This window comes from Oreochromis aureus, linkage group 11 (genome assembly GCF_013358895.1).
Source record: "Oreochromis aureus strain Israel breed Guangdong linkage group 11, ZZ_aureus, whole genome shotgun sequence".
NCBI classification, from domain to species: Eukaryota; Metazoa; Chordata; class Actinopteri; order Cichliformes; family Cichlidae; genus Oreochromis; species Oreochromis aureus.
In genome coordinates, this window is record NC_052952.1 from 18,449,922 (window position 1) to 18,475,913 (window position 25,992).

At 42.6% G+C, this 25,992-nt stretch overlaps 1 protein-coding gene across 6 annotated transcripts in view; it reads right to left on the reverse strand.

Moving 5' to 3' along the window:
* The window catches only part of kif13a (kinesin family member 13A), a 40,193-nt gene that overhangs the window by 6,961 nt on the left and 7,240 nt on the right, over nucleotides 1–25,992 (reverse strand). For 2 of the 6 annotated variants that reach the window (XM_039619356.1, XM_031746240.2), the window contains exons 3-38: nucleotides 21,839–21,851; nucleotides 19,353–19,413; nucleotides 18,330–18,422; nucleotides 17,565–17,745; nucleotides 14,566–14,653; nucleotides 13,911–14,045; nucleotides 13,681–13,793; nucleotides 13,485–13,596; nucleotides 13,180–13,392; nucleotides 12,960–13,070; nucleotides 12,734–12,868; nucleotides 10,484–10,614; nucleotides 10,130–10,216; nucleotides 9,870–10,045; nucleotides 9,176–9,395; nucleotides 8,689–8,851; nucleotides 8,413–8,556; nucleotides 8,172–8,321; nucleotides 7,626–7,790; nucleotides 7,324–7,497; nucleotides 7,045–7,196; nucleotides 6,833–6,965; nucleotides 6,573–6,719; nucleotides 5,990–6,022; nucleotides 4,950–5,049; nucleotides 4,738–4,864; nucleotides 4,581–4,636; nucleotides 4,375–4,499; nucleotides 3,304–3,480; nucleotides 3,107–3,199; nucleotides 2,870–3,022; nucleotides 2,670–2,747; nucleotides 2,516–2,566; nucleotides 2,339–2,423; nucleotides 2,112–2,263; nucleotides 232–396 (exon numbers count right to left, since the gene is read on the reverse strand). In XM_039619356.1, coding sequence (XP_039475290.1) covers nucleotides 232–396; nucleotides 2,112–2,263; nucleotides 2,339–2,423; nucleotides 2,516–2,566; nucleotides 2,670–2,747; nucleotides 2,870–3,022; nucleotides 3,107–3,199; nucleotides 3,304–3,480; nucleotides 4,375–4,499; nucleotides 4,581–4,636; nucleotides 4,738–4,864; nucleotides 4,950–5,049; nucleotides 5,990–6,022; nucleotides 6,573–6,719; nucleotides 6,833–6,965; nucleotides 7,045–7,196; nucleotides 7,324–7,497; nucleotides 7,626–7,790; nucleotides 8,172–8,321; nucleotides 8,413–8,556; nucleotides 8,689–8,851; nucleotides 9,176–9,395; nucleotides 9,870–10,045; nucleotides 10,130–10,216; nucleotides 10,484–10,614; nucleotides 12,734–12,868; nucleotides 12,960–13,070; nucleotides 13,180–13,392; nucleotides 13,485–13,596; nucleotides 13,681–13,793; nucleotides 13,911–14,045; nucleotides 14,566–14,653; nucleotides 17,565–17,745; nucleotides 18,330–18,422; nucleotides 19,353–19,413; nucleotides 21,839–21,851 — 4,492 coding nt within the window. The remainder of the gene's footprint in view (nucleotides 1–231; nucleotides 397–2,111; nucleotides 2,264–2,338; nucleotides 2,424–2,515; nucleotides 2,567–2,669; nucleotides 2,748–2,869; nucleotides 3,023–3,106; nucleotides 3,200–3,303; nucleotides 3,481–4,374; nucleotides 4,500–4,580; nucleotides 4,637–4,737; nucleotides 4,865–4,949; nucleotides 5,050–5,989; nucleotides 6,023–6,572; nucleotides 6,720–6,832; nucleotides 6,966–7,044; nucleotides 7,197–7,323; nucleotides 7,498–7,625; nucleotides 7,791–8,171; nucleotides 8,322–8,412; nucleotides 8,557–8,688; nucleotides 8,852–9,175; nucleotides 9,396–9,869; nucleotides 10,046–10,129; nucleotides 10,217–10,483; nucleotides 10,615–12,733; nucleotides 12,869–12,959; nucleotides 13,071–13,179; nucleotides 13,393–13,484; nucleotides 13,597–13,680; nucleotides 13,794–13,910; nucleotides 14,046–14,565; nucleotides 14,654–17,564; nucleotides 17,746–18,329; nucleotides 18,423–19,352; nucleotides 19,414–21,838; nucleotides 21,852–25,992) is intronic. The other 4 variants (XM_039619360.1, XM_039619359.1, XM_039619357.1 and 1 more) reach the window with 3 other exon arrangements.

A 25,992-nucleotide genomic window follows, 5' to 3' on the forward strand; every position in this document is an offset into this window, starting at 1 on the left:
GCAACCTAAAACTAGCTTTCCTGACTAATGCTATGTTATTACTAACCCAATGAAGCTGTCTGACTCTTGTTGTAAATGCTGTCAGTTCATGGATTATCTGCCCAGCAAAAAGACAAGTGTACAGTTGTGAGTGCGATACTTACAGCACACCGACTACTTGTTACGTCAGCGCGTATTATGTCTGTGCAAAACTCCGAGAGTAACCCTCAGTGGAGAGTGCGTAACACTTACAGCAGTGTGTGGCAGTGTGTGGCTGAGCTGTCTGCTGGTGGGAGTGGAGGTGGGGGTGGAGGTGGAGGTGGAAGGCTTGCAGTGGCCCTCGCTGCCTGCCCTGGGTCGGCGCCAGGGACAGGGAGGGGGGAGCAGTGCAGGGCTGTCCACACATGAGCGCATGCTCTGCAGATGGGTCAGAACAACAGCACACACTTCACACTCACACACACAGCATGCATGGAGCTGGGCAGGCCAGTTATATCATTAGTGCCATGCAGTTTAACATTTCACAAAAACACTGCTTGAAGTGCACTAAGTACGAGGGACAGCACTTTTTATTAGAGAACACTGGTGAGCAGTTAGTCTGTGTAGTTTCTTGCACTCGTTTTCTCATGCCCCGTAAACAAGTATAATCTGCATCAAACACATAAGCACTTGCTCACGCTTAATACATGCATAAGACCATTTTTAAACAGACTACTGCTATTTATGTACATTTATGTACATTCAGAACTTTTATGCTGTTTGTTAAAAACCTAATTCTGAAAAAGTTGGAACTGCAAAATGTAAATCAAAACAGATTCCAACGATTTGCAAATCTCATAAAACTCATATTTTATTCATAGCAGAACAAAAAAAACCCCATGTCAAACGTTTAATCTGAGGGATTTTACTATTGCATGACAAAAACTTTGAATTTAAAGGCAGCAACTTTAAAAATTTCTTCATCTACAGTACACAATACAACCAAAGGATTCAGAGAATCTGGAGAAATCTCTATGTGAAAAAGACAAGGTTGAAAATCAGCATTGGATGCTCTCTAAGGCAGCGCTGCTTTAAAAACAAGCACAGAAATCACTGCGTGGGCTCAGGAACACAGCTCCCTGTGCCATCCACAAATGGAGGTTAAAGCTCTATCATGCAAAAAGAAGCCATATGTGAACATGGTCCAGAAACACTGCTGTCTTCTCTGGGACAAAGATCACTTAAAATAGACTGAGGCAAAGTTGAAAACTGCTCCGTTGTCAGATGAATCGTAAATTTGAAACTTATTTTGGAAAACATGGACTCTGCATCCTCTGGATTAAAAAGCAAAGGCAACAGCTGACTTGTTTTCAGTGCTGAGTTCATAAGCCAGCATGTCTCGTGGTATGGGGGTGAATCAGCACCTATGGGATTGGCACCTTCAAGTCCAACAAATGGTCTCTCTGGTTCCCAGCCATTTACTTATTGTAGCTAAGCAAAGAGGAGATACCCATCCCAACTTATTTTTTCTGAAAATTGTGAATTTCTTAGTTTATATAGTTGATATGTTTTTTTTATTTGCTATTTTGAATAAAATATGGTCTTATAAGATTTGCAAATCATCATATTCTGTTTGTATTTGCATTTTACACAGCGTCCAAAAATCTTTGTAACTGGGTTTGTAGAAACTTCTATCTGCGAACCACAGTATTCCTGATATGACCTCAGTCCTTACACCTCTCTTAGTCCACTTCAAGAAAACAAATGTGCAGTGTTAGTTTAAATGATCGAAACAGTGACAAAAATATCTGGAAATTCAATACTTCCACAAATAAAATGAGACATGACACAGCACAGCTTAGTCAAGTTGAAGTCATGCTCGTATGCGTCACGCACCTTCTGCTCAATAAAGTGACAACAACAAAGTGAACGATGTCATCACGCAGCTTCGGACAATTAGTGCTTTTTGTCCGCGTCGTTATATTGAACATGTTTTGAAAGTGTAACTTGATGTGGTGAAATTTTGACAGTGATCTGACAAAATGGAAATGTGGAACTGGAAGAAAAGTGCAATGGCAAAAGGAGCAACATGCAAAAAAACCACAGAAATGAATTCCACCCATTTAGAGTGATTTCAGCTCCATCCTCCTTACCTCGTGTCCCAGCAGCGGTCGGGCCTCAAGAACTTTCTTGGCCTTGTTTTCCTCTTTGACAGGAAGAAGAGACTTGAGGAATTTCGGAGGTTGTGGGGAGAGGACTTTAAAGGGGCTGGCAATAAAAAAGGTCGAACTCTCTGGAACCAACCCTGTATGGGAACATTCGGTGTTAACTCTAAAGTCAGAACGGGATGTTTCCACACACGTGCTTTTTCTGAGGTTACCTGAGCTCTCCTTTTTAACGGGTGTGGTACAAAGGGAGCCGTCCTGTGGATTACAGTTGGTGCTGTCCACACGGTCGCAGTGATCCTGTGATTACAGTCACAACAGACTACAGTCATCACACAAATGTACTCTTGCATGACAGTTACAGAAAATGTTGAACAAGAAGCCCGACGCACCTTACAGTCTTCATCCTCACAACCAGTCAGGTCTGTTTTACTACATAAAGACTGGAGAACAAGAAATAGGACAGTAAAATTATGTGTATAATTTTATGGTCAAGTTATTTCCATATAGCCAGCAGGACATGCAGTGAGTGATTTCTTTAATTACTTGCTGTACATTTGGTGTGCTGATACTCCTCCTTAAGTGTCTCCCCTTAGCAGCGAGTGCTTCCTTCACTGTCACAGCCTGCAGAGACCATTAAAAAAAGGCAAGTTTATCTCTATACATCATAACTAAATAATTAATGATTATGATGTACACTAAATTACATTTTTTACTAAATTAGATTGTGTTACTGCGTAGGTTACCTGTCGTAGCCTCTCCAGGCTAAGGATGTTCTCCACCTCCAGAACTCCCCGGGTGTATTTTTCTATGTAAGTTTCCCCATCCTGAGTCTCCTCGCTGTCCCCACGAGCAGCCATGAGAGCCAAGGTTTCCCTCTCCTCTGGCTCCTCCGAAGCCTGGAAGAAAAAAAAGGAAGGAAGCTTAGAAAGAGATGTTAAACTCCAAACACTGATAAAACAGAACCAGAGTTTCCAACATACCTTTGGTATGTTGGAAACTATCTCATAAGTCACACCGCAGGAGTAAAGCATGTTCTTTAGCGACATTCTTCTCTTGAGGCTCTGAGTGAAACTCTGTAAGAAACAAATATCCAAATGATGTTGATCGTTAAAACGTAGGCCTGATATGTTCTTTGGGCTAACCTCCTTTGGTTACATCTAGAGTTTCAAGTATTAACCTGTTTGTTGTAGATGTTGACAGCAATCCTCTTGCGGAGCACCAGCTCCATGGAGGCAGGGTGGCTGAGCTGCACCGTGGCTTTAATGATCAGGTAGATGCGTTCATTTGGCGACGTGACCCGGTTGAGGTGAACAGAATCATGAATGGATGAATCCCAGGAGCACACTGCTGACACCTGATGAGATTTCAAACTTGTGTTTAATTCATTTTATTTCACAATTATCTATACAAAGAATGTGTGGCAGTGGGTTGTGACAGCACAGGGAGACACACGGATTACGATGGCATACGTGGACCATAGCTTTGGGTTTGTCTAATTACCATTTAGACAGCGTTTAGCGCAACAATTACTGTATGGTTAGTCCTGCTCAACATCAAACAAAAAGGAATAAAGATTAATTTCATTTAATTACTTCCTACCACACCACACATGCTGCAACCCATCCAATTAGGCACACATAATTGTAGGAAAAAAGTTGCCTTAAAACCCTTTTATGTGTCAATTTGTGCAATTATGTGAGAAGACAAACTTTATAGCAGCAATTTAGCAAATGAAGATAATTTGACATGGAGCCATAGTAAAACCAAGGACACACAAATTTATATATTTTAACAAAAATACTCTACAGACCATGAGTAGACTTACTTACAGTACATTCATTACACTATATTGAGCTAAATATAAGAGCAGATATTGGATATCTGTGAGCTTCACTAAGTAAGTAAAGGGAAAAGGCAAAAGAATAATAATACTTAAACAAATATATATATGTATGTGTGTGTGTTTAAAAATATATAAGCTTATTTAAAAACAATTCAAATTCAATAAATAAAGAATTCAACAAATTAATGAATGCCTTTTTTATTATTTTGATGCATTATTATTATTATTATTATTTTTTGGTAGTTTTGGTACTCCATAGATTCTCTGAGTTGCCAAGAGAAACCAAAGTAGAAAACACTTTAATCTTTTTTTCCCTATAATTCAATTCAATTCAATTCAAAAATAATAATATTAAAGTTCTATTTTTGACCAGTAGAGGGCAGTAAAGTGACCGTTGCTACTTACCTCCTCATCACTGTGCCTAATGATAGGTAGATAGAAGAACTGGCTGCCGTGCTCTTTGGGCAGTATAGAGTTAACGCCTGCAGCATGTGGGCCGGTCAGCTGCTCGTTTACTGTCAGATTATCCGCTGGTGGCGTACAAAAAAAAGGCCGTTTGCATTTGTAAAGCCAGCGAGGAGTCTGTGAAGTAAAGTATATGTCTGCCTTACCATTTAAATCCAGGAAGAGTACGGGAATGTGAGCTTCCATTCCTGCAGGTGGAGTCCTACAAGCAGTTGAACAACAGGGTATTGGTTCAAAAATAAAATTAAAGAAAAGGCAACAAGAAGTTTTCATTTCTGAATGTTTTGTTTTGCTTGTTTTCACCAGTCTGCAGGAGCTCCCGGGATGCCACTACCAGGTGCAGGTACCAGCACTGCATTTCTCTCTTCAGTCAGCCCGACCCACTGCTCCACCAGCCGAGCTTCACGCTCAATGTCCTCCTCTGACTTCTCTACATGCAGTGAGAAGGACAGAAGTTAAAAAAGAAAACAATGTTTAAAAAACGAGCAATCTTGTGATCAGGGCCTAAAACTCACCCTGTTTGTTGATGATTTTCTTGATTTGTTCGTCAAGATACTCCCGACGTTTGATTAGTGCGTCTGACCAGCGCTCTCTAACACAGTTGAGATCCTCTTCCTGGAACCAAACAAAGAGCCGAATTAATGCCAGCTGGCTCAGTGAAGCAAAGGTTCTGCTACAGGGCAGAGTGAATTGTTACCAGCGGATGATGAGTGTGCACTGGGCTGATTTGTCTGAGGGAATACTGTAACTGCTCCCAAACACCCCCAGCTAATACTATGGAAAAGTAACAGCTTTACCAAACCCAAGATGTTAAAAAGTAAAAGTCTTAAGCTCTCCAATTCTGGCTATAAAACAAATGTGATTTCACTTAATAAACATGCACGAAAGCTCTCCTTATCCCCCTTTTGCAATCGCACTCATCATTCACGCTCACTTGCATGCACCTCCTCGCACGCAGCCAAAGGTCCCCAAAGTCCTACCTGAATACACGGGAAGTATCTCTCTGACAGAGCAGCAGAGAGTAGATTCCCCTCTGCAACATCCCCAATCCCCAAAATACCTCAGAACCAACCATGTTACGCTTCTGCAATCAGCACACTTTCACAATGCAAAGAACTGTAAATCATGCAGCCATGCAATGCCCAAGTGATTAAGTGAGGCGTATTACTTCTGCAGCTCTTCAGTAGTGACAAGCAAACAGTAGCATTAGTGCGCAAAACCTGAGGGGAAAGGCAAGAGAAGGCGGGACAAGATTCTGGCAGACATGCTGCTCCCGGAAGCTCAGGGTGAACCTGTAATTTGTTCGTTTTTATTCTGGGAGATGCCAAATAGTTGTTATTGCGACTGGTAATCAAAACACATCAGAATACATCCACGTGTGCAGCTGATGCAGATGCTGTTTAATAAAGCGCTTCTTTAGTCGGCAGGGACCTCCTGCCTCTCATGCCCTCAGCAAAAGGCCTAGTCACAAACACATGATCACATCAGTTGGTGTCCTTCATGCTGCAGTGTGAACTAAAGGGTGAGCAGCAGCAGGAGGAGACTCGAAGGGTACCTGATAACTATCCATATCGTCTTCCATCTCTCTCTGGCAGGAGAGAACACACTGAGTCAGATGTGGAGAAGCAGTCAAGGCCTTCACTTGACACGTCAGAGGAAACTAGTCACTTCTCATCTAGCTTACTGTGAATTTCAGTGACGTTTACATCCATGTTCACATACTGCGCAAATAGTTGTATTTATAACAAGAATTGTCAATTTATTTCATAGTTAATTTGAAAAAAATGGGATTCTGTGACTACTTAGAATGAACAAGCAGCCCCTTTCTATACCCCACAACAGAACTGTGACACTAACGAGTCTTTATTTTCTTGGCCTGCTCTATGCTAGCTGCCAGCTACCAGGATGGGCCAGTCTAGGCATGAAAGCTGAGAAAGACAAAACATAGTTTGGCTGAATTGGTGTAATATTGTGTCTTTGTGGTATGAAACAAGTAGAATGTCCCCCAGAACATCTGCCTGTTTTGATACAGAAACATCTAAAGGCAAATTATCATCCTAATGAAGCCAGCACGATATGCTCATAGTAAAAGTCCATTTGTGTGCATGTGGAAAAATGCAAACGTGCATTTTGCAGACCTGGTAGCTGTCCAGCGGTCTCTGTAGTTTGGTGGAGCGAGCTGACACACACCCAATAGAGACAGACAGCACAGCCTCCACCAGCAAGGGCAGAGTGCCTGAGTTCTGGACCGGTTTCACGGACACCTGCAGTCTCCTGGAGTGACCCTGTTTGAAAGAAATCATAATCACATAATTAATTTTGATCCTCTTAAATGTGTGTTTAGCCTAAAGCAGCCAGCCTGACCTGAAGGAAACCTCCTTCATAGTTTTTCTCTGACCTGTCGGAGTTGGAAGACTCCTCCTGTGCTGATGTCTTTCCCAGGTTGCAGCTCCACAGATGCATACTCTCCCTGCTCATTAAGCTCTTGGATGGCGATCCACAGCTCGATCCGGCGAGACACTTCGCTCCACCTTGAACATGTAACAGCCGGGATTAGAATCAATGTTATATAAGTGCAAAAATGTCAGTGCAACATGTGATGCATCCGACCTGTCCCGGAGTGTCTGGGTCTTGGCTTCCAGTGCATCCAACTCCCAGAGAGAACGTCCATTCCCAGCACAGCGGTGACCCCACACTTCTATGGCCAGCGCTCCATCTGATATAAACTCTAAAAACTCATCTGTCACATGCACAACGTAGTCCTGGGAAAAGAGTTTGGGGAGGAGAAGCTGAAAGTTACTAACAAAAGTTGCAAGAATGTAAAACGTGTCCGAAACAAGGCATTAAAAAAAAACTCGACTAAAACAACAACCAGCTCATTTTTCCAACCTTGCAGTGATCAAACTGGACCGTGAACTGAGCATCTGGGCTTCGAGGGGAAGGTCTGTCTGGGCTGACCATGGGAGGAGCCACAGTGGGCTCACCATGCTCCCAGAAGGTGTACTGACAGAAGACAAAGTTGGACAGGTTGAGCGGCAGTCCTGTGGCATCCCTGATCCGCACCTACAGCAGTGAAGACAAGATGAAGATTGAAGACTTTGATGTTTTTAGAACTGAAATCTCGCAGTGAGCCGCCTGCACAGATCCATTTTGAAATCTTTGGTTAAAATCCACCGATGGCTGACTCGTACCCTGCAGGTGAGCCTTTTGGCCATGTGGACGATCTCGCCGTTGGTGTCCATGACCTCGTAGCAACTATTTTCACTGGAGTTCTCCGAAGAGTCGTCCCCGCTACACAGGCGCTCTGGTACAGCTCCACTCACTCGCATCAGCTCAACGTGCAGCCTGCCTGCTACCTGCACATACAAGCAGAACGAGTTCGTAGAAAAGTGGGACAAAACCTAAACTGTTTGAGAACGAATCCATGTATCCGGAGAAAATTGGCCATTTTTTATTCATTTTAACCAGCATGCTGATTTTTGTTGGTCTATATCTTTTCATATGGACATAAAAGTACTGTGAATTATGAAAAGCTTTTAAATATATTAAGACTAAAAGTATAAGACTAATTGTACTAACAGCCCACATGAGAAGTGTGTGATCTAGTATTTCTAGTATCTAGTATCTGTATTTCATTTAGCATTAACAACTAAAATAACAAAATCAGGGCTTCAAAAGAGGAATTCATGAACACGATGACTGACGTCACAGACGCCAAGTCTACAGTGTGACCTTACCTCTCCCTGCTGGCTGATGATGGGGACAGCGTACTGCAGCTTGACATCATGGAAAAGGCACTCGAGAAAAATGTTGGCCACTCCGATCAGGTTGTGGTTCTCTTGCGCCTCGTAGAACGGATCACAGTGCTTACTGCTTGCTTTGTTATACTGGAAACAAAGCAAAACAAAAGAACATACTTTTAATTACTTTCCCGCTTCCTTACTCATTTTTTCCTGTCTCTGGTCCTTTGTTACTCACCGTTTCCTCTGTGCCCTCTTTCCAGTCTCTGTAGTGGTCTCTCATGTCTACAAGTTTGTTCTCCAGCTTTTCAATGGTCCAAACCTGGGTCCCCTTCCCTTTCCTCCGCACCTGAATGGCTGGCTCGCTCACGATAGCGCCACGCTACATTAAAGTGTCACATTTTAGATCAGATTACAAGATATTCACACCCTCCCTAACCCTAAGCTTAACCGACCAAAACACTGAAATAACCGAATGAAGTGTAATCGTTTCAAAAAGGTTCAGCAGTCTGACCTTACGGTTGGCGCTGAGGTTGGCTGCAGGAATCTGAAGGGTGACCTGATAATCGGTGAGTTTGTTCATCTCCTCTGCCAAAAAGTTGGCTTCTCGCACCAAAGTGTTGGCTTTGACGACCTGCTCTCTGAGTCGGGAAAGGCTCTGGCGAAAAAGCTCATCCCTGTCACAAAGAAACAAATACACACAGACGCATTTTATAGTTTGAACTTCTCGTGTCCTGAGTGAGTAAAAGAATCACTAATTCCTTCCACTCAGATTTGACTTCTTTTGGCATTTTTATAGTAGAGAAAATTGTGCACTATAGTTTGTATTTGTGTGTGCAACAAGTATGTGAAAGTAGAAAAAAATTATGCATCTAAATTATTATATACCAGTTTCATCTGTGGCTATGCATTTATATTTTTGATGTCAACATCTTAAGTAGCACGCCTACATTTTCTGGAGTATGTATGAGGCATCATATGTGTGTGCGAGCTACACTAACCGCTCCTCCGTCCACAGTCGCAGCTTGCTGTGCGGCGCGTGCGTTGAGAACGTGAGGCGGTCGCTGCTGCTGCGGTGATGCTGTGAGGTTTTCTCTGGAGACAGCTGTTGCCGCAGCGACTCCAGCTCTCTTTCGTACATCATCCTTTGCTCTTCCAGGGCGGTCCGCTTCTCCTCCAGATACTGCTTCTCCAACACCTGCACCACATTCTGCATGGGGTCTACATACAGTGCATTAAAAACTTATTAAAAACATACACCGTTCTGTTTCAGCTGCTTGTTAACATAAATATCCAACCAATCAATGACACGGCAGCAGCTCAGTGCATTTAGGCATGTAGCCATGATCAAGACAAACAGCTTAATGCTTCTTTAGTAAAGAACAACTGCAATGGGAAGTTACTCAACAGAAATGCAAATATTAGTTATTATCAGCTGTTCTAGTCATGAACAATGACTCACTGACCTAATATTCATGAGCTGCTATAAACTGTTTTTCTTCTAAGAATAACTTCATTATTTGTGCCATTTAAGAAAAATGAGTTGCTATTTACACATGGATACTTTTTTTCTCTTTATTCAGAGGATTAAACCCAGTAATACAGGAATGGTATTTTAAAAGGATGTTAGGATACAGTCAGAGCTGCTGGAATGAGCTGGCAGTTCATAAAATATGTACATGGTCCCAATCATACCATTGTTTCCAAGAGTCTTCATTATGACCTCCATCTGGGCAAACTCATAAGTGTAGTCTTGCTCAGAAGAGGCCTCGCTAGCTGTCTCAATGTCTGCCTCGACAAAGCTCTCTCTGGGAGATGCTCTCTCCAGCTCCTTCAAACGGTCCCGCCGCTTTCGTTTAGGCAGATTGATCCTGGAGAGCAGCGCGAATATCCAGTCAGTGACTTCATAGCTGTTCACACGCTTGAATGTGGCAACAAAAACAAAGGACTCATACCTGAAGAAGTGATTATTTCCCCATAAGATACGGTCTCCATGCCACAAGTGTACTAATGAGTCGATCATAGTTCCATTCACACAGGTCCTGCAGAGAACATACATTTATATTTTATTGGTGAAGGATTGCATTGTAACCTGCAGGTTTTCAAGGGGAAGCAGGCTAATCGAGTAGGAACAATGGTTTTTTAGGGGGAGGGAGACATGCATCTGATATCAAAGTGAGGAGCTCAGATCATGAGATTCCTGTGCAGTGAGGTCATGTGAAACTCTGAGGTCCAGTCATCCAAGAACGCAGATCACAGACGGAAACATAGACAGAGAGTTTGTTGGAATAAGTTGCACGACAGCTCACCTGGCATTCCCTATTGGCATCAGGGTGACATCACCATCTGGGCACAGCTCCAGGACGCAGTGCTCTGGCTGTATCCCGATCCCAAAGAGCTGGATGTCCTGAGACGTGTCTGCACCCACACGCGTGTGCTCCTACACACAGGTGCAGGAAAGATTAGGGAAACTACACTGGCAGATCAGGATGTAATTACATCTCACCCTTCTTATTCAAACTTTCTGGCCATAACCACAAAAAGCTGCTACCTTTTATCTACTGAACTGATTTGAACTAAAGTAATGAAAAAAACAATAAACACAAGAATACGAATTTGGGAAAATCACAACTAGACTTAAAGCAGAATCAGGCCTAAGCGAAAAACCATGTGTGCCGAGGGGGCGTTGTAAAACAAACATCCTAGCTTCTAAAGGATGTCCTACCCTGCAGCGAACGAACCTATTTCACATTACCATAGTCATTCCACACTGATATGCCAGGCTAGCCTGCAGGAACTAGACAAAGGCCTGTTGTTCTGTAAGCTGTGCAGACTGCTGTCTCACATGCCTCAGCGCTCACACATCCAACTAGACGGCTGGCTGTTCCACTTCAAAGTCCAGACCTGCTCTTACTGGACTTCTCTCACTACAACATGTGTGCTGCGTTTCAGGGCCTCTGTCAGTGCTAAATATTACTGCTGTGGTATGTGACGCACGAAGAGACTCACCGTGAGTGCTTAAACAGTAAACTGCAGTATTAGCAAGTGACTGAATAAGTGACTAACTGGGTCTTTGTGGCAACTAATGAAGAGTACAAGGGGATCTTTTCAGCTTGTTTTCCACCGTATAGGCGTTCTGGTGTTTTGCAGTCACTATGGCAAAACGCTACAGTGATTATAATAAACATTATAGGAACATCTTGCTCTTTAATTGTGTTAATTCACAGTAGATTAATAAAGGACAAGTGATTAGGTTTCACTATAGGACATAAGATGACATGAAAACACAGTAACCAGCTGTGCCCCCAGCTCTGGTCTGGGAGCATTTTATCAATGCTAACCGTGATATTAGCCACATTAGCTATCAAAATGCTAACACTGACATCACAAATAAAAGAACCAGTCTATTTACCATTTACCAACAGTATACTTAAGTCTCACTTTAACATTAGGCACTCGTTGAGTTTCTAAACCAAAAAAAATCATACAAATAATCCTACAAAGTTGCAAAAATCCTCTTGCAACTTCAGAAATTTAAATCAGTTTAAATTTAATATTTAAAATCACTGGGATAATCACAGAAATGCAATACGGCAATGCAGTGTGAATAATCTCCGTGTCTGTTTTTCTAAGAGACTCTTAAACTTAAGTAAAACGGCAGATCCAGGCTATGTGTTTAAACTGAGGCATAAATGTCTAATTAGACTCACCATTAAAAACAAGCTGTATGCTATATTTGGATTAAGCACACAAATTGTTGCGTAGTATATAATCCAGTGTGCTGATATCAACAGATACTTTGGGTCTTGGACCTCTTGCATCATATTGTAAAGCTGCTGTAAAGAACCTCGGTGCTTTCATTGATTCCTTTCTGAAATTAGATTTGCAGATTAAATCTGTGCACTTTTAGCTTTTAGTTTCTTTTTTTAAACAACCTTGGCAAGGATATCCATGCTTTTATCACGCCCAGACTGGATGCAGTTTTTTTTTTATGTCAGATTGTGCAAGGCACTATTATCATGAATGCAGTTGGCCTAAAATGCAGCTGCTGGATCCCTGACTGGTAGACAGACACATGAATGCATTTCATCTATCTTAGCATCGATTAGGATTCACCTTTAAATTTTGCTCACTTATAAGTGCTTGCACCAGCACATCTCTAAGTAACTATTCGTCATGTTACAATTTTACATGCTCAGTGCAAGACCAGGTGACTTGACTGGTGACTTAACTCTAAACACCAAACTAGCTCTTACAGCTAACTGATCTTTTGCAGTTGCCCAACTCTCAGACTTCAACTTAAAAACTCATCTCGTCTTATGAACCTTTTTACTTTAGGTCTAATTTACAACTGTGTGTTTCTGTAAACACTAGAGATTGATTTTAATTATGTTAATTACATCCCTTATTGTTTTTAAATTACTGCCTCCTAATTGTTTTATTGATTTCTGTGCATCACCTCGGTTAGTGCCTGTTGTGCTTAAATTTGCTTTATAAAAAAAACGGCTTGACTGAGGAGCTGAGCTTGGAAAAAAATGACATTGCAAAAACAGCATTACCTTCAGGTAGTAGACCAGCAGCTCATTTAGGGCAGGATCAGCATTCAGATTGACCAGGAAACACTTGTCTTCACCCACTTTAATCCCAGACGTTTCCAAGGAGATGCCCATGCTTTCCAACTGCTTCTGACGCTCCTGTGAACATGGATAATAACAATGTAGCTGTTCATATAAACACACTGAATTAGAGTTGAGGTTTCACAGTTTTCATGAGTAAGGTGTTTACAGTGGCAATCTCCTCTGTCTTTCTTAGCTTCTCCTCCCAGGTGACTGTCATCTCCTGGATGAGTTTCTCAGACTCCTGCAGTTTCTCCTTCAGCTCAGGAGCCTTCATGGACTGATGGGAATAAAAAAAAAATGTAAAAAAGGAGAATAAATCAGAGTCGGATGTCTGGCATAATTTATTCCTAATTGAACAGCATCTGTGGTTCAACCTCTCTTCTCACCTCGGCCTGAGAGAGCTGAACTTTCAGCTTCTCCACCTCTTCCCTGAGCTCTCTGATGATCCGAGCGTTGGGGTCTTCATTCACAACGGCATGGTTGACGATTCTCTTGGCCCTGTCGGCGTAACGTAAAGTTGACAAAGTCTCCTCATAATTATCAGCAGCTGGACTCACCGTGGCTATCATGGCGGTCTTGCTGTTTCCGCCAAGGTTGTCCTGAGTTTAAAAAAATCACAAGAAGCTGTTAAAATAGACTTTCATGACAAGAAAGTTACAAAACAACAACTCAAACAGAAGGTGGGTCAAACCTTCAGTAGCCAGGTGAGCACTGAGTCTCTGTAAGGCACAAACTTGGCCTTCCCTTTGCCTGCAGACTGATCAGCCAAAGCAGAAATCACACATCCTAATGTGGTGAGAGACCTAAAAGCCAAACAAAGGTACATTTAACCTGATAAATGACTGGACTTTATATACACCTCATATACAAAATAAAAATGTTCTCACTTGTTTATATTGCTTCCTTCTTTGAGTCTCTCCCCAGCAGCTCCGGTCTTCGACACACGTTCACTTCCTGCCAGGTCAACCAGACTCATTTTGCTCACTTTCTCCCCTGAATTCTGTTGACAGTCACAGTGTGCCCAGACAAATATATTTAATGGATAAACAAATGTTTGTCCCCATAAAAAAAAAAGATTGTAAATGTGTGTGAAACAAGAAAAAACAAAAAGACTTACTCCAGACTGTAGATCATAGAGCGTTTGCGTGACAATGATACTGAAGACGGCGTGTGATCGGCTGCTCTCCTCATTCATGTTGGTGGCTGCAACTGTGCGAGATTTGTTCCCCTCTGACATCAACACCTCAATGTCCTAAAAAAAACAAAAAAGAGGAAGTTTGGGACAGCAGAACTATTTAAAGTGTTTTTCTTGCTCAGGCTTTGAGCACATTTCGGTGGCTAAATCTTTAAATTGATAGTTGTCATAGATGTGCACATCTGGCTGCATGCCATTTCATTTAATTGGGTCACAACAGAGAGAGGGCCAAGGCTGTGGGAAATCCACTGGACTAATATCAGGCAGAGCAGAGCGCAGAGGAGCAGGGCGGAGGTGTTTAAACTTAATTATGGAAGGGCCTGCCAAGGCTTGGCATACACACTACACGAAACCCCATGACTACATCCCACATCAGGAATATGTGTCACTGGAGTCTCTGCACTTGGGAGGGTTTTACACAGCAAGGTTATTCCAAATGTAAATCAGTGGTTTGGCGACTGAAGATACAAAGTAATTTCTGCTGGATGTTATAAATCATGTCTATGTGGCTCTGATAGAGGGTGGATACAGCCTCATTTCTGGTCGCGGCATGATGACAGACGGGTGAAAGACTCACCTCAAAGCTGGTCACAGCCAGCTGAGACAGACCGTCCACATACGGACCAAAGACTTTGTGTTCCCGAACTTTCAGGGACTGTCGGCTCCTTCAAAAAATAGAGAAGGCAACACAATGAGTAAAAGAGAACAAAGAAGCACTCTGAAGAAACTTAAAATCTTTTATCAAATGCATACAAGCTGTAGTATGGAACTGTAACATATACATGAACATTTATAAGAATCAAAGCTTTTTCAAAGGGAATAATACATCATTTTGATTAAGCTTATCAGCACCAAGTAAATTTCCTGTGATTCACAATGCAGCGGTGCTTTAAATCTGGTGTTTGTGGTAACATTCCCAACTTGGCACACCAGTAGAGATAGTTTCACAACAGGGTGAGAGCAAGGGCAAACAAAAATACACACAGGTGTGGATTTTTCTTGTTTAAGGCATACACCATGGGCAATCATCAGCACTGTACACTCACTGGACACTTTAAGACCTACCATAGAACCAAGTCCGCCAGAGCTTATATTATATTTTTACATGCTGTAGTGCCATTTTTGGGAGCATTTCAAGTTGCTATACATCAATACAACCATTATAGCCCAAATTTTAATAATATGTATGCATTAAGTGCATAGTAATTACATAAATTGTCAGAAAGTGCAATAAACTACAAAAAAATTGAAAATCGTTTTTGTTTTTTTAACATATATTTCTAGTTAGAAAAATTTAAGAGGCTTATCCCTCAAAACTGTAAATACAAAAAAGTTGCACAAAATAGTTTCCCATCACAGGAAATTTATTTTGAGTGTCTTCATAGTTTTATTTTTGAAATACACCAATTTTTATATACTGCAGGAAAAACGAAAATAAATATTATAGTGCAAATTTGCAAAAAAGCAGCATATGCATCAAAATAAACTATTTCCAGCAGTGCAATATGAGTCCAAAGCATCCCAGAAACGACACAGAAAGTCATAAAGTCAAAGATAACTTTTAAAAACACCAGTACAGGCTCATGAGGCCCTGATGGTAAAAAACTACATTTCCGCAAAAATGACGTCACTTCCGGCTTCGGGCAGGTCATGGCGGACATGCGAAAGTTCGGGCTGACGTCTATTCCAACCTAGGAAGTGTTATGAACAGCTGATCGGATCGGCAAAGCGTGTTTCTGGAATATTATGTTTTTGTTGCTGCAAGCGCTTTTTATGCAGTTTTTGCAAAGCCATATGTGGAAGGAAACTGTGACCTAGGACAAGCTGATGGCATGAGATGTAAGTACAACTCCTCCGGTTTCATATGCAAAAAAAATTATTGCGCTAGCTCACGTGGTTGCAGAGCTACCGGGATTTAAAAATAGTTACGCAAAACAGAGCGTGCCCGCTCCGACCGGTTTTAAAGGGTTAAGAACTTGCTTGCTGGATCCCCTCTTATCGACCTTAATGCTTAACGGCATAGATTCAACAATCTACCTATGATTCAACTTCAGGGATGTTCAGCCCACATTGACTTTAAGTGCAGGATTTGAATCTCCCGTTCCACCGCATCCCAAAGGTGCTCTACTAGATTGAGATCTGGTGACTATGGAGGCCATATGAGTAAAATGAAGTCATGTTCACGAAACCAGTTTGAGATGATCTGAATTCTTTGTGGTGTGGTCTTTTGCTTTTGTGGGCCATCTGCTTCAAGGTTTGACGTGCTGTGTGTTCAGAGATGCTCTTCTTTTGTGGCAGGCACCTTACTGTAAATCGCGCTACATTTAACACCAAAAAGCATGTCCTATGTTGCACCCAGTGTGTGTGTGATAGTTGCTAGGATGGTTTATTTATCTGGAAAGAGAAGGGGAGATGTTATCAGAACCAGTGCATAATTGGCAGGGGCGGAGAGCTCAAAGATAGGAGCCAAAACTTTGTTTCTATCCTGTTGTTCTTTACTCTGAGGACTACTCTGAGTGTTTAGAGCTGTGCCCCACATACTCCTGCTGCACAATAATACTGGTATTTTAGCGAAACACAGCTGAACTGAAATTCATAGCGCGTCACATGGAAGATCCAAACAGGAGACAGATACAAGGATAGGTCTTGTTTTCCTTTTTACAGTGAGCAGAGTGGGTTCCAGTGTTTCAGGCTTTTTAGCTATATTTCTATACAAAGACCAGTACACAATGACAATCAGTACACAATGACAATGACAATCTGCATGTCTGTGTTTAGCAGTGAGAACATGCAAGGCAACCTCTGTAGACACTACTGCATAACATTTGTCCATTAAAATGCGTGTAAAAATATCTTAGGGTTAAGGCTAGTCAAATTAGTATTTGCAATATTCACTTTCTTCTTCAGACACACAACCAAATGCAGACTTGGTTTGAAGTTGTCTGTCTGTCAGTGGTCTAACCCATCCCTGCTTTATACAGTACTACAGCTAACCTTTATTCCTATAACTGACAGAGTCAATTGGGATGCAAGATCAAGAGCGTCTGGAGGTTACTATATACGTGACAGGAAGCTGCATCTTTTCACATCTGCAACTCACAGAGCGCTGCACTGTAGTCCATTTCTGGCGCTCGGCTCGCAGCAGCTCTGACCGCTCTCTCGCTCACGGCTTTACTACCAGATCTCCCTGAAACATCCCCATTCACAGCTCACCCTTCTTAGCAGTCTGTCTGCCAACCCACATCGCACCACAGAGGCGAAGAAAGCAGCACTGTCAGAGGACGACACTGGCTGCTGTTCTGCAGGAAATAACTGGGTTGAGCTTCCTACTCACATCATTCTATCGCCATCCCCCCATCCTGGGTACTAGACACAACAGAGCTATAAAAAGCGACGCAAACCAGAAGACAATGCGAGCTAACGGACAGATCACTGTCCGCTTGAGCTGGAGAGACTGAAGACAACGAGAAAACAACACCATAGTTTGTGAAAACAGCTGCATCTTGTCGCCCCCGGGTCCGAAAGCTGCTTCGGTGAGCTGGAACGTGTATTTTTAAAACCAAACATCAAACTCACCCTTTGGGATCCAGAAGGTCACGGACCTTCTCATTGTAGATCTCCATGTAGGAAACTTCCACCTTAAAAGAATGGCCTTCGTTTGTCTCCCTGTGGACCCTCTCGAACAACGAGCAGCAGAGTCGAGGAATTAAGCCTGGCTGCTCTCCATTGCCCATCATGGAAAAGGACTTGCCTGAGCCTGGATGCACGACAGAGTCACACATGAGTTGCCAACTTCAGAAAGCGAATTAGTTAAGCGTAGTCTCTGCTATGGCCACAAATAGTCTGCTTTAAGGAAGTATTTAGTATTTAAATCTGGAGAATAATCGCCATCATCATCGTGTTGCAAAAAATGAACATGTAGACAATGCGTCTCCAGCTGTGCCAGCAGCTGTGTCAGGCTACATTTGTGCTTGCACATTTGCATATCCTGGTGTACAATGGTTTTCCTTTAGCATGTTAGCATGCTAACATTTGCTTATTAGCACTAAAAATTAAAGGTGATGGGAGCCCGTTAAAAGTGAAACTTCTTGATTCATTTCAAATCACTTCACATCATTATTTACAATTTGTGATCTAAGTTAAACTAAGACTGTCCAGAAGTGCCGTCATCACTCATGTGCTGCTTGCAGGATGTTGCTTCAACCAGATGATTATATCGGATTTGTTTTCTTTCTTTCTTCCAACTGATGAGTGTGCAGGTGTGTCCCTCTAAGACAGGAAGCAGGATAAAATAGCTAATGTGATTTTAGGGCGAGGGAGGAAATGAAGTCATTCAGTTACCTGTTTGTCCGTAAGCAAATATGCAGGCATTATATCCCTGGAATGCATTTTCAAGTATCCCCTCTCCAAGGCACTTGAACACCACCTCTTGACCTTTCAGAGAAAGACACGGTCACCATGGAGATTATGGTAAACAGAGGAATAATTGTGTCACACACGGTCAGAGGCCACGTCCTTTTAAGGATCCAGCCTCTGAGTTAATACACAGTTATACTGTATAAGCACTATGATCACACATACTGTTTGGCTGTCTTAGTACTAAAAAAAAAAACTGTATAAATGGGGTGACAAGGGCCACAAAGGGCCACGAAACAGTGAATAAGATTCATGAAAGGTGGCAGATTCCTGTCTGGTCATGTGGAAAATGCAGAGCTGTGTAGAGAAAACTCTTGTGCTGCTCACTGTCATGCCCCTGCTCAATGGCCCAGCTGTTTAATGAGCTAAATAAAGCCTTGGCTCGGGCCCTCGAGGCAGCCCTTAACTGAACAGATTGCCTTGTCGGTTCAGCACAAAGAAGATGTAAGCTTAACATTTCCATCGGCTAAACAAGAGTTATTTGACAAACACAAAGTATCCTCAATTATTATGTAAATCCGCCTCACACTGGCAGTAATAACCTCTTTTATGAAGATGTTACAAAAACTGCAGCTGAGGAGAAAGAAGAAAGCGAATTTACCGGGTTAGTGGGTGCACGGGAGTGTAGCAGTGGTGGATAAATACATAAACACAATGATAAATGTGTGTGAACAACTGTGATGCCACAGACGTGTGAGTCCAGACAATACAAACACAACTGCCTTGTTCATTTTAATTCATTCACTCAAAATGCAAATTTTCATATACACCCGTACTATACTCTGTTTTGCATGATGCAAAAACAGCCTGCCATCAGGCAGCGAGCTTCTTAGCCCTTGCAATGGTAACACAAAGCTCTGCAGCAGGTCTTTGCATGGCACATAATTTGAGCTCTCTGGTTGAGTAAAGAATTGTTTTTTTTTTCTAGCCTTCACATTTGTGACTCACCGGCATATTTGGGAACGTTGGACTCATCCATGGACCAGAAACAGTGGTCAAATGCGAACACCTGCAGAGGCGACAGCACAGGGAGTGTAAACACACACTTGCCCAAGCATGTATAGTACAACATAAGCCAGTCTCTCTTAGTGGTGGTCGTCTTCTGAGGTTCACAGGATTGATGTGCAGTACCATGTAAATCAGCAGGACTGAGCTTGTCTGAGTGAGTAAGATGAATCCTAACTGAGCATTGTTCAAGGTAATGTTAGTTAAGACCGCATCGTGTCTGTCTGCACAAATTCACTCTCAGCTGTTTTGTCATAGTGGCTGGAGTTAAATGAATTCATAAATCAGGGTCAGCGCTCCCCAGAAGAAATTCCAGCACCCAGTGACCCTCATCTCCAAGGAGACAGGGGCATAGCTGTTCCACTTGGTGCGGGCTGGCTCTTAGCCCTCTAAGTCCCACAACACAGACTTCTGCAGCAGCATGCCCTTCTATCACCCAGGCACCTGCAAGCGCTCTGGATACATAACACACAGAGAGGATACTCTTTCTGGGGAAAGAGCATTAGTCAACAGCCCCTCACAGACAGAACAGCTCCTCTTACAATGTATCTGTTTATGCACTTGACTCCATATTTATCTGCTGTAACGTTCTTAAAGGTATCCTTTAAGCAGCTGCAATGCAAGTCACCCACTACATATTTTTGTTTGCTGTCGCAACACCTCATTTACCCATTTTCTAGAAATCCGTCACCTGTGCCAGCGCTCAATCCACAACCATTTCCACACATTTCCAACAAAAAACAACCAAAAGAAAAAAAAAGACCGCAGTCGTCATGGCACCATGTACTCGCTGGACCCAAAAGTTGGAAACACTGAAATCAGCGGATATAGGAGGGGCTACTGCAGGAACTTCACTGATGTTTGGGAGATGCAGCCCACAGATATTGTATTGCCAAAGGAAATTACCCTGATATTTGGGATAATGTAATGCTAAATAATATCATAACATTATCTCCATCGATGGAAAAGAGGTCATTTGTGTTGATTCAAGAATTCAAAGCACTAGGACAAAAAGTGTGGCCTGAACTCGGTAATGGGAGCTTTATGTATGCTTCTCCCTCCATTTGCCTTAAACCTTTAAAATCAGATTAACATTTCAGTCTTGATCTGATTTTTGAAGTTTTTAGACAGATTTTTGGTTGCTTAAGCAGTCATCTAGCTTGTATTTAGGATAAAAAGCTTAAAATTATAATCATTATATTCAGGATTTTAAAAATGCATTGCAGATTTTTTTCGGATTATCGTTCATATGTTTTTTCCACATCTGTATTATTGCAGCCTATCTTGGTCAGGACCCAAAAGTGCACATATATTTTGTTTGCTTGTGTTTTTCTGATGTTAGAAGAGTAGCTGCTGTCCTGTCACTGTTGCAGTGCAAGTACAGCACTGCTGCACATGGTACAATTCCTGGCTTTAGTGCTCTGCCAAAACACTTTTCTCTACACAAATACCCCATAATAATTGACCTTTAATCATAATAAGGGCCACTGGCCAGGGAAGCAGTGGTTGCACAGTCAGCATGGGAAGCACTGAGATCACTGAATGCTTTGAAAGCAAGACCTCCTCTTGTGACTTCAGACAAGTGAGTGGGTGCCATTCAAAGGAACAAAAGTGCCATCATTCTCAATTAAGGCTGGTTTGGTAACTAGGCCTTCAGCCTCCTTTGGTCTGTCTCTGTCGGGCCTGAGGGTGTGACTGCACCACAAATTGTTCTAGATTGGACAATTACTATTAATCAGCAGTGCAAATAATGATGCAGCTGAGGCGCACAAAGCCCTTTTTGTCATTTCTAGAATGAAAACTGTCCGAATGCGATTGGACTGCAGCGTCTGTTTCCCCAGTAGACGGCAGGGAGAATTTGAGTGGCACTATAGCTCAGCAGACAACCACGTGCTTGTCTAGCTGAAAGGTATTATAGGGTAGCTCGGGTTCACAGGCCCCAGAGACCATGCACACCCGTGGCCCGGACTAGTGCTCCCCTTGGTCCAGCCAGGGGCCGACTGTACTGAGCACAAAGCCCGTCCCTGGTGTGTGAAACATCTCTGAGCTAGTCACCAGCGTGTTGTCAAGGGGGGAAGTGGGGGTGCACTCCAACAATGCAGCTTTGAATGTGCGCACACACTGCCCCAGTGTCCGCGCTCATCCCTCTCTCATTGTAGCGCCTTTGTGGGTGTTCACGAGATCTTAGAGCGCTGACACATTCACACGGACATCTATCCGGCTCCCGCTGACCAACCAAACTACTAAAACACCCTCAGTCATGTCCCTAGAAACAGCAGTGGACTGAACTGTGCAGGATGTCTCTCAGCTCCTCGGGGGAATAGCGCTGCTTGTCCCGCAGAACGATCTGAGAAGTCACTATAAATGGCATTCAGCTCTGTTGATGTCAGCAGGTTTTTTTGTAGAAGAAACAGATAAAACATACATACCTTAGGTTGTTTCCTGGTGAGATTGAGGGGAAATAGTAGGAACCCAGCAGGTGAACCAAAAACAGAGAAAAACACAGAGAAATGAACATAGTTAGCAAACAATTTCACAGTCAGAACAAGTTAACACTCAGAAAATCCTTGATATCCACAGTGCTCTGAAAAAAAAACTTGTAACCTCAGTTCTTTCTTTGAAATTCCTTCTCTGACTTCTTTCACTCCTTCTGTCATTTTCTCACTCACTCATTCACTTCCACATTGTTGCTTTTCCTGGTGGGAGCTGGTGCTGTGATTGGATTCATAATTGAGCCAGTGGAGTGTGAGGAAGGGAAGAGATTTAGGATTCAATGTCCCACTGACTCTGCTGAATAAATAGCTCTTATGCCTGTGGACTTAACACAGAGGCCAGCTTGGGGAAGCTGCACAGTGCATTACAAGCTCCCGGAACTAAGGACAAAAGCGTAGCATATATGGTTCTAACATATGCAGGATTATTCTCTTAATTCTCTAAAGTCCTCATCTTACAGTAAGTTACAGCCTCTACGGTGTGTGGTTAATTAAGACATGCATGCTCCACAACCCAGTTCAAGATTCAGCAGATTCCTCCTGCAGAAGTCTTCTGGCACAGAGACAAAGGTGGGCATCACCTTCACACAGTAACCAATACAGAGCAGAAGCTTTGGGAAGACTGAAACACTGCACCAATGTTTCTCACACAAACTGAGCTGAGTCACCAACAACGGCAGGGCCACAGAGAGCTCAGCATCCATTTAAAAATAGCCTCTGTTTTCTAATTTCAAATCTATCGAGTCTAAGTTTGAGAATAATAAAAAAAGCAAGGTGAATAGATAAAGTATTAACTGTGTTTTAGCTCTTACGACAGAAGAGTGTGGTTGAAGAACAAAAAGCAAGAGGGCCTCATCTGGGTTCATACCCTGTATCTAAATCTGGGCCACTTACAACAACTGAGACTTGGTCTTAATCAGAGCACACAGAGACTGCAGCAGGCAGTTCCCCTCCACCGGCCTGTCACTCCATACTGCAGCGCAAAGAGTGGGCGCCCAGGAAGATATGCAGACTAGAGGGACTACAGATAAGGTCTTAATGCATGCTAAACCGAAAGGCAAAATTTAAATTAAAAAACATGGCAGAGATATAAAGATGGAGTACTGATGAAGAACAAAAGGAGAAAATTGAGGAGGAGTGGAAAGAGAGAGCCAGAGACACACTTGATGATGAAAAGATGAAAGACTCGCTGTTTTTGAATGAGTGCACTCCACAGCAGAATCTCTACATCTGCAGCATAAACTAAGCAGCAGTAACAGGGGCTGCTGCAGTGGTTTGGCGGCTCATGCTCACTGTGTCATCTACTGTATGTACAGTTAATGTATCCAGTTACGGTATGCTGGGAATGCTGAACAAGACAATAAGAGGAACTGTTCCTAACTGGCTATATTTAGGATTTCATAGAATTCCTACTTCCTTGTCAAAATCTCACAAGACATTCATTTAATTCCAAACAGCTGACTTCCTTTTAGCCTCCTATTCAAAAAGAGTCCCTAACCTCCTACCCTGCCCTATCACAGCCAAGACCTCCCTCTCAGTAAGTTAAAACACACTATCCTCCAGTTCTCCCCCTTTGCTTTGGACATACTCTCTAACTGAAAGCTGTCTCCCCTGACATTGATCTCACAACATATGAAGTCACATTTGGATGTGTAAATACTTCTAATGATGCTTCTTACACAGAAAAAAAAAATTTTTTTCAGGCTATAGTTGTCAAATGTAGTAGTTTATATTACAACAGTGAATCATTTGGTCCATATAAGATCCAAAAATATAAAACAAATAAAAAGCTTGGTGTCCAAAAATCACTTGTTTAATGTGGCCTAACGCATCTCTATTCACATCATTCCTGTTTGAGAATTGTTACCAGTGACAGTGCGGTCAAAAATGGTACGCTTCAAGCATGAAGCCCACAGGCCGTTTGCTAAATAATCAGCATGGATGTCAAGTTATGTCTTGAGGGCTTATTAAAGACTATGCTGTGGTTGGACAGTACAAATGTGCGACACGCATGTATGACACAGAAGTGCCAGGTGGTATCAGCTTATTATCCCCTCAGAGGCAGATGCACTAAGCCACTGCAGCCTCAGCAGGGCATGAATGAAATCTAAAGCCCTTTTCAGACATGGCAAATATAACATTTCTGCCTTCGTCAGTTTGACTTAGTCCGTTCTGTCTTTCAGATATAGTCCACTTTTGCATCATCCAGACACACCCATGGCAGTGTGCACACAATATCTGCAATCAAAGCAAAAAGACTTTTTTGCACTTGTGGCAACAAGCAGTAACTCTGGTGATGTGTAACCACACTTTTGAATATTAAGTCCTCTCCACCATTAAGAGCAGGGTCTCTCCCTGCATGCGTGCTGCATGGTGGTGCTGCGCAGGCCGACCGCACCCTTCACACACAGGCTTGGCAAGAGAGAGAGAGAAAATGAATCATAAAGAACTCTATTAACCTTAATGCAAACATGAGGTATGTAGATGAAATTATTAGTGTGTGCATGCTTTTGCTGCTTAGGTCACTCTCTGATGAGCCGAGCAACTCACAAAATGAGTGACAATGTGACGTGTTGTGTATTGGAGGCCAAACAATTCAAAGGCTTGACCAGCCGTTGTTGTGAGCAGCGTGCTCAATCCGACATACTGCAAAGCTGACATCCTCATGTACCACAGCACATGCATGAGGGGCTTAAAAATCCTGTCAGGATGGGCAAAGTGTGTCTCTGTGCTTCCTTTTAGGGGAATGCTTAGGTTCCTGCAACTCCAGCTACCTGACGCCAAAGCACCCATGTATGACTAACTTGGCCAAAGGGAGGAAACTGGCCTCTCACACTGCTATGACTCTCCTCCTGCACGCGGTGTGTGATAGATTAGAGGAGAAAATATCCTTGTTTCTTAAGAAATATCACTTCAGTACCAGACCGTGACCAGTTTCAAAGATAGTCTGGTGGAAAGGGTCTGACAGATCTTTGTGGCCCTTTCAGCTTAAATCCATGGGTGTGGCCAAAACGAAGGTATAAAAAGTGGAAAATCAGCACTGGGATTCCCCCCCCCCCCTGTGGTTATGGAGCAAGATTAAGGCCACTGGGTTATCGTGCCACTGAAAAATGCACTCTTCTAAACCAGCAGACAACACATCAGATTAATGTACTGTATTATCCACCCACTGAAGCTGAGATCTACTCTTAAAAAAATTACACTGCATTACATTCTATGCCCACAAGCTCACACAATTATTAGACATAATAATGAGGTTTTATGGTATCATTTAATAAAATAGTATCTAATAGCATATATACTACTTGCCATTATTTACTGAGATTCCTCAGCAGCCTTTCAAAGACTTTATGATGACATAATCCTGCTCTACAAATGGAGTATGGACATCACATGGAAGAGGTCCCCCCCATTAAGACTGCACAGCATTCATCCCCTCTGCACATACTCTCGCATACACATAACATATTTTGCTGCCGCTCCCACACGCATATTCGAATTCCTCCTCTTGATCTATGGTTGAAACATAACTCCCCCATAACACACACACATACATGCAACCTTTTAACCTCAATTTAACCACACATATGACCTTTTCCCCGGTAAGCTTCTGACATGCTTCAAGACAATTAGATTTCAGCAAGCTCTAGAGCCAAACACAATTTTCAGACTGTGTGTGTATGTGTGTGTTTAAGTGTTAGGTTAACATTTCAAATTGCCTGCCAGTAAGTTTAGAACCGGACACGCCTGTCCCCGCTCAAAGCAGAGGTCATCTTGCTGCATAGACACCAAGCAGAGTTACAGTAGAGGGGTGCTGGGGATGGGGGATGGGGAGGGGGGTCCCATGTAGCACCCAGCCTTTATGCATAACTGACCACGCTGTCAAGAAAAATGAGTACAATCCAAAATTAAACATGACGAATAACTGTTAAGAGCTTTACATGCTGGACGAAAACATTTCCAAGGCAGCACTGAAGGAAGATCATTTATTAATGAGAAAAACAGATTTAAGCTACTGAGACAGCTAATTCATATCATACAAGCTCAGACTTTGTCAGCTAAATATGCAACATCTTGGTCAGTGTTGGATC